The following is a 13,974-nucleotide window of genomic DNA, read 5'->3' as shown; positions in this document are numbered from 1 at the left end:
ACCATATATCTTAGACGGTAAGTAAATTATCAATAAAATTGAAGATGCAATAAGTGGTATTTTGTGAATAATAACAAAAAAAAGACATTGGTTGGAGCAAAATTTATCTGGATCACTATTATTGCATTGAGATGCAAATATAAAAAATGCATCGAAATTTGTATTTTGTTTGAAGCAAAACCTCTAAAAGTGGACGTAAAATACTAAAATGCATAATGATCGGAAATGGTCTAAGAAAGAAAAGTGCTCTCTCCATAATTATTATTTATAACTTAAATATAATAAAAGTTAAAATAAAACTAAATTTTTGTAACGTTTTTTTTTTGCTCTGAAAATTATAATAACATATATCTATGTGTGGACTCTGTTTCCGAAAGAAGCATAAAAAAACACGCCAATCAAGATTCTCTCAATCTCCGTGACTGATAGTTCATCATTCCCGGCCTCGAAGCCCGCGAAGTTTTTAACGAAAATGCCTGAGAGAACCGAATCCGAATCGGAGGTCGACGAGTTCCTGAAGCGGTGCGAGCAATCCGGCGACTCTGCCTACGCCGCTCTGAGGTCTCTCCTCGAGCGACTCGACGACCCGATCACTCGCTCTGAGGCTCGGATCTTCCTAACTTCTCTCCAGAGACGCTTTCCTACGAAGGAAGCGTCGCAGAAATGCTTCGATGATTATCATTTCCGGATCGAGGACATCGTTCTCGATCAGTACGAAGGTCAGTCGCTCTTAATTGCTCTTTTGCCTCTGTAAGTCGCTCGTAAACTGAAGTTTTTTCTTTGAACCGTTGATGATGTTGATGTTATTATAGTACCGTGCGTTAGTGTTGGTTTCTTTGTTACTGTGCTTTTTGGTTTGGATTTGATTATTTTGTTGAAAAGTGTTCGGAAGAGCTTTGTAAAGTCATATAAAGAAAAGAGAACTCATTTATGTCAGGACTCAAGAGCAAGGTGCTACGATTTACAAAGTCTTCGTTGGAAGATCTTTAGTCTTAGTTTTGCACTGTGCTCGATTAACGACAAGGAACAGGGAAAAGTGAAAAATCTACACCAATAATGACTGAATTGACCTTCGTTTTGACTGCACTCGTTTTCGGATGATTTTGTTTAGGTTATCAAGGAAGAAAGAAGCTGACCATGATGGTGATCCCGAGCATTTTTGTCCCCGAAGACTGGTCCTACACGTTTTACGAGGGTTTGAACCGACACCCTGATTCCATTTTCAGGGACAAGACCGTGTCTGAGCTTGGCTGTGGCAATGGTTGGATTTCGATTGCCATTGCCGAGAAATGGTTGCCTTCCAAGGTGGAGTTTCCGTAATTTTAGTTTATTTGGTTGCGATTGTCGTTTTGATGAATGGTAGTTAGGGAATATATAAGTTTTTTGGTCTCTTGATTGTAGGTTTATGGGCTTGACATAAATCCTAGAGCAGTCAAGATTTCTTGGATCAACTTGTACTTGAATGCTCTTGACGAGAACGGTCAACCCATCTATGACGAGGATCAAAAGACATTGCTGGACAGAGTGGAGTTTCACGAGTCTGATCTGTTGGGCTACTGTAGAGACAATGACATTAAGCTCGAACGCATTGTTGGTTGTATTCCTCAGGTTTGTGCTTCACCGGGATGAAAATTTGATTTTATCTCAATTTTCATTACATCTCATTTTAATACTTAAATGTTTTGGGTAGGAAAATGTTCCTTTCAGACCTACCTACTAAGAATGGAAGTCTGATTGGCATAACCTCTAATTATTGGATGTAACTGGGTTGAAAATTTGTATCGTGTGTAAAAAATTTCCTTTGTTTATTTCAGATTCTTAATCCGAATCCAGATGCTATGTCTAAGATGATTACAGAGAATGCAAGCGAAGAGTTTCTGCATTCACTGAGCAATTATTGTGCGCTTCAGGTTAGAACATTTTTTTTATAGCGTTGTCCGTTATTTTTTTCTATGTTGTGAAGGATATTTTATGTACTCATTTTGATATGATTGAATTTGGCTTATCTGTTTTGAATCTTCGGTTCTTGCATTCCTAAATTATCACGAAATCCGCTGAGTTGTTGTAGGACAGTTTTCATCTGCATGTAGTTCTCACAAAGGAAAATAAATAGGTTCTACAATGGAGACATAGCACGTGAAGTCCTTGAAATCTCATTTTACATCGAGGGAAAAAATTATTAACGGTGTTTTTTTCTTTGAAGGGTTTTGTTGAGGATCAATTCGGGTTAGGCCTAATTGCTAGAGCAGTAGAGGAAGGAATATCTGTGATCAAGCCAATGGGCATAATGATCTTTAATATGGGAGGTCGCCCGGGACAAGGTGTTTGTAAACGCTTGTTTGAACGCCGTGGCTTCCAAGTCAACAAACTCTGGCAGACTAAAATCCTTCAGGTGATCAGACTTTGTTTAGTCTTGAGAAAAAAAATTCCAGCCAACGACACCGATTATCTCTCTTATTAAAATTTGTTGTCACAGGCTTCTGACACAGATATAGATGCTCTGGTTGAAATCGAGAAGAATAGCCCACACCGTTTTGAATTCTTCATGGGACTCTCTGGCGATCAACCCATTTGTGCCCGTACAGCTTGGGCCTACGGAAAGGCTGGAGGGCGAATCTCACATGCTTTATCAGTTTATAGCTGTCAACTTCGCCATCCAAATCAGGCAAGCACTTCATTTTTGTTTATTTTTCTTTATTAAGATCCTAATACAAGCGTAATCTGAGTCTGAAGCATGATGATCACGTGGACTTGACTTTTGAATGAACTTACAGGTTAAGAAAATTTTCGGATTTCTTAAAAACGGCTTCCAAGAGGTCAGCAGTTCATTAGATTTATCCTTCGATGACGATTCTGTGGCTGACGAGAAGATTCCCTTCTTAGCGTACTTAGCTACCATTCTAAGTGAGAGTTCTTTTTGCACATACGAGCCGCCAGCTGGAAGCAAACGTTTCCGCAGCCTCATTGCTGGTTTTATGAAAACGTATCACCGCATCCCACTTAGCGCCGATGTAAGAAAATAAATTATCTGCTTACTTTATGAGCTTTTGATTCTAATTTTTTTATTTATTATTTTTTATATAAAATAACTAAGATACAGCTCATATAAGAAGAAAGTTTAGCCAAAAGTCTGTCAATTGTGTAGCTCATTTTCTTTCTTTTCTATGCTTAAAGTTTTTCTTGTCTATCTAAAAATAAGTTGAACTCACTTGGTTACTTCTGCTGTTGTACATTTAAAGAGAAGGTTTTGTGGGATCATAGATTATCAGTAATGAGATAAACTTTTTCTTCATGTCCTCTCTTTCCATATATTTTAGGATTAGTAATTATAAACTAGATGGTAAATTTCGTTTTTTTCTTTCCTCTTGTCTTCCTTAGAGTAAGCTTTATTTTGGATTTTGTTTTCCCATTGTTGTGGCAGAATGTTGTCGTCTTTCCCTCAAGAGCCGTGGCAATCGAGAACGCTCTTCAGTTGTTTTCGCCTCGTCTTGCCATCGTCGACGAACATCTGACTCGACACCTTCCCAAGCAATGGTTGACTTCTCTAGCACTTGAGGTATGGCTCGTTGTATCCTCCGGATTTCGGTCAGAGCTTGTATCAACTTTCATATTAGTAGTCGGATCCTATTTAAAAAATTGGCAATCAATACTTACTTACTGTCACTTATAACAGGGTATGGAAAGTGCAAATCTATCAGAGAAAGGGCTCACTGTTATCGAAGCTCCTCGCCAGTCAGAACTGATGATAGAGCTGATAAGAAAGCTGAAACCACAGGTTGTGGTTACTGGGATTGCCCAATTTGAGGCTGTTACTAGTGCAGCATTTGTGCACCTTTTAGAAATCACCAGAGAAATCGGATCTCGTCTTTTGGTAGACATATCAGATCACTTCGAGCTATCCAGCCTTCCAAGTTCAAATGGGGTTCTAAAGTACATTGCAGAAACTCCACTACCCTCTCACGCGACAATTATTTGTGGATTGCTGAAAAATCAGGTACATGATTTTGAATACAAGTCTTGTTTTTTCAACAAATGACCTTGGTGTTATGCGATTCCAGGTTTATGCGGATTTAGAAGTAGCATTTGTTATTTCTGAGGACGAGGCCATGTTCAAGGCTTTGTCGAAGACTGTGGAACTACTTGAAGGAAACACAGCACTTATTAGTCAAAGCTACTATGGGTGTCTTTTTCACGAGCTTCTCGCTTTCCAGCTCACTGACCGGCATCCATCGGTGAAGGTTTGTCTTTGATCCATTTGTGTTAACCTTTTCACGACAAACAAACCTCAAAAGTCTCAATATCAAAATTAATTTCCTTATATGCAATCAACCTTAAATTTCTCAATATGACAACACATCTTAACCATTTTGTTAAGGACCTCACTCTTATGGGTGGAAAATAGGGTAGATGGAATGCAAAGATAGTGGCCAGACTTTCTAAAGGTCTCTTAGTCTCCCGAAAAAGGAATTTGTTCATCTCCCCACAAATGTATGACCATCCACGTGCTTTTCGTCTACCATAACCTTCCTATTTATAGGCCAATAGTAATACAACATGCAACTATTTTACATTCAGCCCTAATAATGTACATTCCTATAAATCCTCAACATTTGAAACAAATACTTGACCACATAGCTTACGCATATGTTCTACCATTAATTTGGTTTCTAATCTTACTGATTCTAAGTACAAACTTTCAGAGGGAACCCGGAAAAGCTGATTCCGCAGAGATGATTGGGTTTTCAAGCTCTGCGGTTTCTGTTCTCAATGATGCAGAGCTGTATATCCCTGAGACCGAGAACTCTCCCTTGATTCACATGGACACCGACCAGAGCTTCTTGCCCATCCCGTCCCAGGTCAAGGCAGCCATTTTCGAAGGCTTTGCGAGACAGAACATGTCAGAATCCGAAATGGACGTCGCTCCGAGCGTCAAGCAGTTCATCAAAACTAGTTACGGCTTCCCGGTCGATACCGCCACAGAGCTCATATACTCTGACAGCACGCTCGCTCTCTTCAACAAGTTGGTGCTTTGCTGCGTCCAAGAAGGTGGGACTCTGTGCTTCCCTTCTTGCTCCAATGGAAACTATGTCTCTGCAGCCAAGTTTCTGAAGGCAAACGTGGCGTATATCCCGACCGATCCCGAAGAAGGCTTCAAGCTCACTGAGAAATCAGTAACTGAAACAGTCAACTCCGTGGAAAAGCCATGGGTTTACATCTCCGGTCCCACGATCAGCCCGACCGGTTTGATATACAGCAAGGTGGAGATAGAGAAAATACTTCTTGTGTGTGCGAAAGTCGGGGCTAGAGTCATAATTGACACATCGTTCTCGGGCCTGGAATTTGACCCCGAGGGCTGGGGTGGCTGGGATTTGGCGGGAACTTTGTCGAAGGTGAATGCCGATGAAAATCCCTCTTTCTGCGTCTCTCTGCTCGGAGGACTGTCTCTGAAGATGCTCACTGGGGCGCTCAAGTTCGGGTTTCTGGTCCTGAACCAGCCTCTTTTGGTGGAGTCTTTCAATGGCTTCCCAAGTCTAAGCAAGCCTCACGGCACCGTCAGATACGCAGTTAAGAAGCTGTTGGCATTGAGGGACCACAAGTCGGGTGATCTTTGGGATTCTGTTGTGAAACAGGTTGGCATTTTGGCGAATCGATCCAAGCGCTTGAAAGAGGTAAGAAATCTACAACAAAAAACTCTACTTAACTTTGCTAAAAATTTTAGTAATTTTTTTTTTTTGTAGAATCGCTTTTATGCTATTTTAAAATCATATGACTTGAACAATATTTCAGAAGAAAATCAAATTTATTTAGTATCTGGTTTGTAAAATTAGACCCTTCACTTCTAATTCTTTTGAATAAATCAAAATCTTATATTGAAAAGTCACTAGAGAATATTTTTCTCGAGCACCTCAGTTATATTTTATCCGAACGACCTATTTGATAATATATTTTGAGGGAATATTGTCTCGGTGTGACTCGAACTTGAGGTCGAAGGTGAAAGTGCTCACAGTTTGAGCTACTCCACTTGGTCGAATAATCTAATAAGTTTCCTTAAACTTCTCTCTTATATTACCAAGTCAATTGAATAATGAGTTTTCACTCAAGGTAATCGGGTAAATCTCGGTCTCTTAAATGAATCAAAATATTGTATGAAAAGATCATTAAAAGACTATTTTTCCCCGCACCACCACCGAGACCCATTTAAATACTTTGAATACTGAGTTTCTACTATTGCAACAGACTCTAGAGAGGTGTGGATGGGACGTGATCGAGGCTCGAGCTGGGATATCCATGGTGGCCAAGCCTTCGGCGGCGTATCTGAGCAAGAACGAGTCGTCCAATATAAGGGAAGCGGTTCACAGGCTCACCGGCCTATGCATCAACGGCGGTTCCTGGACCGGAATTCCGGGCTACTGCCGCTTCGCCCTTGCTTTGGAAGAGTCCGAATTCGAGCGCGCTTTGGCTTGCGTTACAAGTTTCGACACCTCTTCCGGTAACTAAAGGGTGACTCCGGATTAGTGGTCAAGATTTCTTGACCAAGACAACAAAGAATAACTATTAAAAATAATAAATTGTTTACTTCCAGAACTGACTTTTATGGGTCCATAAAAAAATTGTCTCAGAAGGACTCGTCTTATTCTCTCAGGTCACTTTATTTACCAATCTGAGTGTGAAGTTTGTTATCAGTGCGTCTGATGTGAAAAGGAAGAAATGGATTATGTTTTGCGTATGGAATTGGTTCAATTTGTCAATTACATGGAAAAGGACAATATACATGGCAAAATAGCTTTATGGCAGTGTCAGTTCATTGTTGCAAAGAAACAATATGAATTGAAGAGCATGCAAACTTGCTCAGTAGCTTTTCTTTCTCACTGCTTTATATATCAGAATGACTATATAGCATTGTATTACTGTAGAGAGTGACTACACAGATGTAATAACAATAGAAAACCTAGTATATTTCGATACATATAAAGATCATGTCAATTTAACAAAATTCTACTGCGAAATTCGTATGTCTAATATTCCTTATACGACGTATAAGAGTCAAAAACTTGAGCGTTTTAGGCAATAGTTTTGGGTCCAACAAAAGTTTTTCTCTCTGCGTGTGTTAGTCAGAGTTTTTCGCCTGTCCCTCCACTGCCTGAAGATGGAGGACTTATGCGACAAGTGGTCCGATTTGGGCATTGAGGAGGACGAGGAGGACGCGGTTCTGGTCCTTGAAGATGAAGAGCTTGCTGGTACCAGAGCCGACTTGTCGGGATGCCTTCTCGGGAAGCTGCTAAGAAGGAAGCCCTTCAACCGTAATGCTCTCAAGTCTGTTATGGCGAGCATATGGAGACCTACTGGGAAGCTCGAAATCAGCGACCAAGGCGATGGAGTTTTCTGCTTCAGATTTGTCAAGGAGGCTGACAAAAAACGTGTCTGGGACACGGGCCCCTGGATGTTCGACAAGTCGCTTCTGGTGTTGAGTGACCCGGAAGCGGAGTGTGGCATAGACGACGAGTTTCGATGGGTGGAGTTTTGGACCTAACTGCACGGAATCCCGATTACAAACCGGTCGGTTAAGATGGGTGAACTGGTCGGGAATAAGATTGGCAAAGTGGTCAGGATTGACAAGGACAGAGATGGTAGAATCAGAGGCGATTTTATCCGTGCTCGTGTGGCCCTGGATGTGAGCAAACCTCTGGTGAGGGGTATCTTCGTTAAACTGGGCACAAGTGACAGCAAGACGTGGATAGCCTTCCGATACGAAAGATTGGCTGACTTTTGTTACGTTTGCGGAAGCCTGGGTCATGGTAGCTCGGACTTCTCGAAAAAAGAAGGAAAAGATGGCGAGGCTGGGAGTCTCAAGTATGGGGCTTGGCTGAGGGGTGAAGTCCCAAATAGCTTGGCTGGAGGAACTCGGAAATTTAGCGGCACGGGTTCGTCTGTGGCGCAGGGGTGGTCTGGCCCAAAACCACCCCCTGAGCCGACCGGATCAAGTGGTTCTCCGGCGAGGGAAAATCAGAGAGTGCCCAGGGATAGAGCTGAGGGAAACGGGAGAGGCCAGAGCTCGGAGGGGATTAATGGGGCTCACCAGCCGGGCGCCTCAAATCCTTCACCGGCGGCGATGGAGGTGGACGCGCAGAACAGTAGACCGAGGAAGACGGCGGAGGAAGATCTGCGAAGCCACCACGGCGCCAAAACTGCTGGGATCTCCGATTCCGAGCCCAAGGAAACTGACGAGGAGTACCGGAGTGGTTCGGCTGGGAACCTCGGGATCGGAAAAAATGGCGCAGACCTGGAGAGAGACCATCGGACCGAGAAGCCTGGCAACGGACCGTTGGGAGGTGGGGCCGATCTCCAAAAAGGGAAAAAGCAAACCTGCTGCTCATCTGCTGAGGAGGATTCTCGCCCGAAATTGGGGGTCTTCGCCAAAACTGGTAATCTGGTGCACTGTTCTGGGTCTGACAAACGAAAGGAAGGAGAGGGGGTGACTCTCGGCGTGGGGCGCGAGGAAGAGGGTCTTACCTCTGAGGCTGGGAAAAGTTCTGTACCTGACAAGGTTTTTGAGAGCCCTTTAAGGAAAGATGAAGCTGACTTTACCTTTTGCCCTAGCACTTCCCCTACTTATGTTGGGAAAGAGGCAGCTGACGTGAAGTCCCCTACTAAGATGGGCTCGTCTTCTCTGACTTATTCTCTGATGGGCCCTACTACCAGGATGGGCCAATTCCCTCCCTCTGCTGAGATGTTGGGCCAGGGAGATATTTTAAAGCCCAAAAGCAATACAGACTCCCATTTTCATGAGGGCCCATTAACGCTGAGTTCTACTGTGGCCAAGAGAAAGACCACTACTTCCAGGAAGCGCGCGCTGGGAAATAACACGACGACGCCCGACAAGTTGAGGGCTCACGAGTCCGGGCTCGGGCTGATAATCAACGGCGAAGGAGGGCCCGGGAAGAGGAAAATTAACGAGCGTGTTAGAGTGGGGAACGTGAAAAAGATGGCCCGCATGTTCGAAGGCGATGGCGGGAACCCGCACCCAGGCAATGACACCCCCGTGGGTCCAAAGAGCGTGCAGAGCCCATCCCGCGTATATCAAGTTAGTACTTCTTCCTCCTCTTTATTACCGAGTGATTCTGGGGAGGTTATTTTGTTTGGATACTCGGAGTTAGATGTTGGCACCTTAGGAGCTTCTGCGTTGGCGGATCCGACTGAGGATGGTTCTTTTGAGAGAGCGGCGCCCCTCGTGGACGAGGGCCGCCGAACACAATGATTGGCGTTATCTGGAACGTCCAAGGGTTAGGGAACCCTGGGACGAAGAAGGCCCTCCGCTCTCATGTTGTTGATTATAAGCCGGATTTTCTCTTCCTTTCGGAGACTAGGCTTAGGAAAGATATGGCAGAGAGGGTGAGAGTTCTTCTAGGTTTTGAGAGTTGTTTGACGGTTGAGTGTCTTGGTAGGAGCGGAGGCTTAATGCTACTCTGGAAAAAGCCGGTGAAGTTTCTACTTGGGACAATGTCGAGATATCACATCGAGGGTAATTTGGTTGGGAGTGATGGGATTTCTTGGAGGTTTGTGGGGATTTATGGGGATCCTGTGGCCTCGCAGAGGAAACACACGTGGGACTTGCTTCGACGGCTCCGTGCTAACCATGTGGGGCCCTGGCTGGTGGGTGGAGATATGAACGAGGTGGTTTCGAATTCGGAGATAAGAGGGGGCCGTGACAGAGGCCCTGGCCAACTCGCGGCCTTTCGTGAGATGGTTGTGGATTGTGAGATTCAGGATCTTGGGTTTGAGGGCGACATGATGACGTGGCGTAGAGGTCGGATCGAGGAACGTCTGGATAGATGCCTTGCCAGCCAGGAGTGGCGGGACCTCTTTCCACTGGCAAGTGTTCACCACTTGCGGTTTTGGAATTCGGACCATAGACCCCTCCTGCTGAGTACGAGAGGCTTTAGACGAGCGCACCGGGCTAGGAGACCTGAGAGGTTCTTTTTTGAGGAGGCCTGGTGTGGGGAGCCCGAGTGTGACGAGGTGGTTCGCCGAATTTGGGAGAAGGGCAGAGAAAACGCCACGGGGCAAGACTTGTTGACCTCGATTGGTCAGTGCAGAGATGAGCTGTTTCGCTGGGGTATTAGGAAGAATCGGGGGATGAAAGACCGGATCGAGAAACAGAAGGAGATTGTTGACTTAGTGGGCAGATCTGGACCGGATTTTTGTATGGAAACATTCCGTCGTGAGGAGAGACAGCTGGATGCCTTGTTGGAAAAAGAAGAACAGTTTTGGAGACAAAGGAGCAGAGCTTCCTGGATGAAGTGTGGAGATAAAAATACGAAGTTTTTTCACCGTAAGGCCACCACGAGACGCAAGAGAAACAGAATCAGTGGACTGTTCGACGAGGGAGAGGTTTGGAGGAGTAGCGGGCCGGAAATAGAGGGTGTGATCTCCAGGTATTTTGAGAATATCTTCACTTCTGCGGGGCCGTCTCAGCAAGATATCAGGGCTGTGGTTGAGGGTATCCAACCTAGGATTTCGGAAGAGATGAATTCTGAGCTTGAGCGGCCGTTCGATTTGGCTGACGTGAAGAATGCGTTTTTCTCGATGGACCCTATCAAGGCCCCGGGAAAAGATGGCTTCCCGGCGATCTTCTATCAGAGGTACTGGGATGTGGTAGGAGAGTCTGTGTCGGAAACATCTCTTGGAATCCTTAATGAGGGAAAAAGTGTGGGGAGCATTAACGATACAGTCATCACGCTTATCCCGAAGGTTGAGGATCCGCGGAGCGTGAGTGAGTTTCGGCCTATTAGTCTGTGTAACGTCGTCTACAAGATTGTCGCTAAGTGCCTGGTGAACCGCCTCAAAGGCACTATGCACGTGGCTATATCAGAGAATCAGAGTGCGTTTGTGGGGGGTAGGCTTATCTTCGACAACGTCATGGTGGGCTTTGAGGCGCTACACACGATGAAGAGAGGCATGTTTGGGAACGGTAGATGGGCCTCCCTTAAGCTAGACATGGCTAAGGCTTACGATCGGGTTGAATTGGCCTACCTAGAGGCGGTGATGCTGAGACTGGGGTATAGTGACGAGTGGGTGGAAAAAGTGATGAGATGTGTTTCCTCGGTCAGTTTTGCCTTTAATATTAATGGGACCACTCGGGGCCATGTGATTCCGCACCGAGGTCTTCGTCAAGGCGACCCCCTTTCTCCTTTCCTTTTTCTCTTCTGTTCAGAGGGACTTTCGAGTCTCTTCAGAGCGGGAGAACGGGCGGGTGGAATCAGTGGGGTCAAGTTTGGAAATCTCCGAGTGTCTCACCTCTTGTTTGCCGATGATAGCCTGATGTTCTTTAGAGCGTGCCCGGAGGAGTGCAAGATAGTGGCAGAGATCTTACGTTTATACTCAGGGGCGTCGGGCCAGCTAGTCAATTTTCAGAAATCCGATGTTTGTTTCGGGAGAGATGTTGAGTTGGAAGAAGGGGAGCTTCTAGCTGAGACCCTAGGTGTTCAGAGGACGGATTGCCATAAGCGCTACTTGGGCCTCCCTGCTTTCTCTGGCCGTAAAAAGAAAGATCTCTTCGAGTATGTGAGAGAGCGCATCTGGGATAAGATCAAGGGATGGAACGGTCTTTTTTTCTCACAAGCTGGCAGAGAGGTGCTTATTAAGTCCATTCTTCAGGCCATCCCGAGTTACGTGGCCTCCTGTCTTAAGCTTCCGAAGGCCCTGGTTTCCGAGATCCACTCGGCTATTGCTAGATTTTGGTGGGGCAACTGTAACGGAGCCAAAAAGACCCACTGGTGTGCTTGGGAGGTCCTCGTTAAGAACAAGACGGATGGGGGTATGGGCTTTCGAGACTTGGAAAAGTTCAACCAAGCTCTTATTGCTAAAAACGTGTGGAGATTCCTTAGACGGCCTGACAGTCTGGTGGGCAAGGTCTTCAGAGAGAGTTACTATCCACACGGGGACATCTTGACTGGTCATTGCGGATCGAACAGCTCTTTCATGTGGCGTAGCCTAGTTTGGGGAAGGGAGATCATCCTGGCTGGCACGAGATGGAACATTGGGGATGGCGAATCAGTCATGGTTATGGGTGATAAGTGGATCCCTAGGCCTAGATCCTTCACGTGGCTCGATCCCCCTCTGATTCCCCCCGATATGAGAGTTGCGGAGCTGATGAGGTTAGACGGTGATTGGGACGACACGCTCATTCGGGCCATGTTTACTGAGGAAGACGCCAGAGCTATCCTGAGCATCCCTTGCGGGGGTGAGGGGATCCCGGACAGACGACGTTGGCACTACACAGAGGATGGAGAGTACACGGTCAAGAGCGGGTATCGAGTGGCTATGGAGGCCATCCATGGAGCCAGTACGTCTGATCGGTCCCTGATGGAGGAATGGTGGAGGAAATTCTGGAAACTTAAAGTCCCACCTAAAGTGAAGCTCTTCATTTGGAGAGTGTGCAAGGGCCGGATCCCGACTCGCACCGTGCTTCTCAGGATGAGAATTATCACTGACGACCGTTGCCCTGTCTGTTCGGGAATGGCTGAGACGGCTCATCATGCTCTCTGGGGCTGTAAGTGGAGTAGGAAAGTTTGGAAAGAAGCGGGCTTCGGTGGGATCCTCCCACCGCACGGGGAGGGCGAGGCTTTTGACAACATTTTCAGAGCGGCTGATTCCCTTGAGGTGAGTAAATTTGAATTCTATATCACTATCATCTGGGAATTGTGGAACCACAGGAACAATATCGTCTCGGGAAAAAGAGCTTGGAGCCAGACAGAGCTTGTTCAGTGGACGGGGAGCTTCCTCGAAGAGTTCAGAGACGCGAACAAGACTACTGCTCGGGGAGAAGAGAAGAGGACGACCAAGCCTAGATGGACCCCTCCGACGCAAGGAACAATCTCGGTGACTGTGGATGCTGCGCTAGACCGGGACCAGGGAGGGTTCGGTGTGGGGTGCATTGCTCGCGACCACACCGGAAAGGTGCTAGCCTCGCAAACGTTTTCCCAGGCTCGGGATTTTACCCCCCAACTTGCGGAGGCGGTTGCGGTCCTCCAAGGCGTAGTTTTGGCCAGGAGCATCGGCGGGTCGAGGTTGGAGCTTCATTCGGATTGCTCGGAGGTGGTCAAGGCTGTGGCAGGGAGGGAGACCCCTACGACCGAGCTCGGGACGGTGTTGCATCACATCAAGAGAGACGTAAACAATTTCATTGAGTTTAAAATTTTGCATATTCCTCGTCTTTGTAATATCGCGGCACACAACTTAGCCCGCTTTGCTGTTACTCATAGTTCGAATTCGAGATGGATGGGGCTTGTCCCTCCGTGCTCGGAAGAGGCTATTAGAGCCGATGACAGAGAACTTCAATCCCACATGTCGGGATAGTTTTGTCGTACTTGGTTTTCTGTGTTGGTTTCGTGGTTGTTTGTTTGTTCCTAATCTCTTGTAACCACGGTTTTCCTCCGCCATACGTGAGGGCTTATATGATATCTCCGTGGCACCGCCCACGTTTCCCAAAAAAAAAATATTCCTTATACGACGTTGTATTTAGTTTTTGTTCTTTTGAGCCTGAGTTTTAATTAAATATGGTAGAAATAGAATTTTAATTAATAGGAGCACACAAATACAATTTCAATAAGAATACACGGGTTACCTGACTTTTCATGTAGCATGAACCACCCGCATTAGCTTTCATTATCGGAGCCTTTTCGATTGAGATCCACATCCGTAAAAAAATTACTATTTACATATAATATTTAGATCTAGAGAATTGAAATGAAACCACACAAAACAAAGATTTAGTGGTACACAAAAAGAACTAAATATAGAATAATGAAAACTCGTGTATAGGATCGAAGAGATCTCGCACGAAGATTTGCAAAAGAACGAACATGTTTAAGCAAATTATTTAAGTTTGTGAAAATGTTTAAGTCAATATGTCCATTTTTCTTGTTCAATTAGTTTATGAAGCAAAATCTCACATGCATAACAATTTAAGGACTA

At 45.4% G+C, this 13,974-nt stretch overlaps 2 protein-coding genes across 2 annotated transcripts; both read left to right on the top strand.

Moving 5' to 3' along the window:
- Positions 1–341: 341 nt before the first annotated feature.
- Positions 342–6,869, top strand: MMT (methionine S-methyltransferase). Its single transcript, XM_089611739.1, has 12 exons — positions 342–719; positions 1,112–1,305; positions 1,402–1,608; positions 1,815–1,910; positions 2,204–2,392; positions 2,477–2,665; positions 2,775–3,011; positions 3,422–3,556; positions 3,674–3,994; positions 4,059–4,238; positions 4,701–5,669; positions 6,238–6,869. Exons 1-12 carry the CDS (start codon positions 473–475, stop codon positions 6,496–6,498), a joined length of 3,225 nt encoding a protein of 1,074 aa, XP_089467865.1. The 5' UTR covers positions 342–472; the 3' UTR covers positions 6,499–6,869.
- A 2,383-nt stretch (positions 6,870–9,252) lies between these two features.
- Positions 9,253–13,356, top strand: LOC149399297 (uncharacterized). The gene has a single exon (XM_089613242.1). It carries the CDS (start codon positions 9,253–9,255, stop codon positions 13,354–13,356), a length of 4,104 nt encoding a protein of 1,367 aa, XP_089469368.1.
- The last annotated feature ends 618 nt before the right edge of the window (positions 13,357–13,974 follow it).

Source organism: Urtica dioica, chromosome 4, assembly GCF_054948205.1.
Source record: "Urtica dioica subsp. dioica isolate 48M chromosome 4, U.dioica_male_clone48M_v1_H2, whole genome shotgun sequence".
NCBI classification, from domain to species: Eukaryota; Viridiplantae; Streptophyta; class Magnoliopsida; order Rosales; family Urticaceae; genus Urtica; species Urtica dioica.
Note: the sequence above shows the minus strand (reverse complement) of the source record. Positions and strands in the feature narration are given on the sequence as shown.

Coding starts and splice junctions, on each gene's coding strand:
- MMT (XM_089611739.1), top strand. CDS start 473: ATGCCTGAGAGAACCGAATCCGAATCGGAGGTCGACGAGTTCCTGAAG. Junction 1,911..2,203: donor GCAATTATTGTGCGCTTCAG/GTTAGAACATTT, acceptor TTTTCTTTGAAG/GGTTTTGTTGAGGATCAATT. Junction 3,995..4,058: donor GTGGATTGCTGAAAAATCAG/GTACATGATTTT, acceptor ATGCGATTCCAG/GTTTATGCGGATTTAGAAGT.
- LOC149399297 (XM_089613242.1), top strand. CDS start 9,253: ATGATTGGCGTTATCTGGAACGTCCAAGGGTTAGGGAACCCTGGGACG.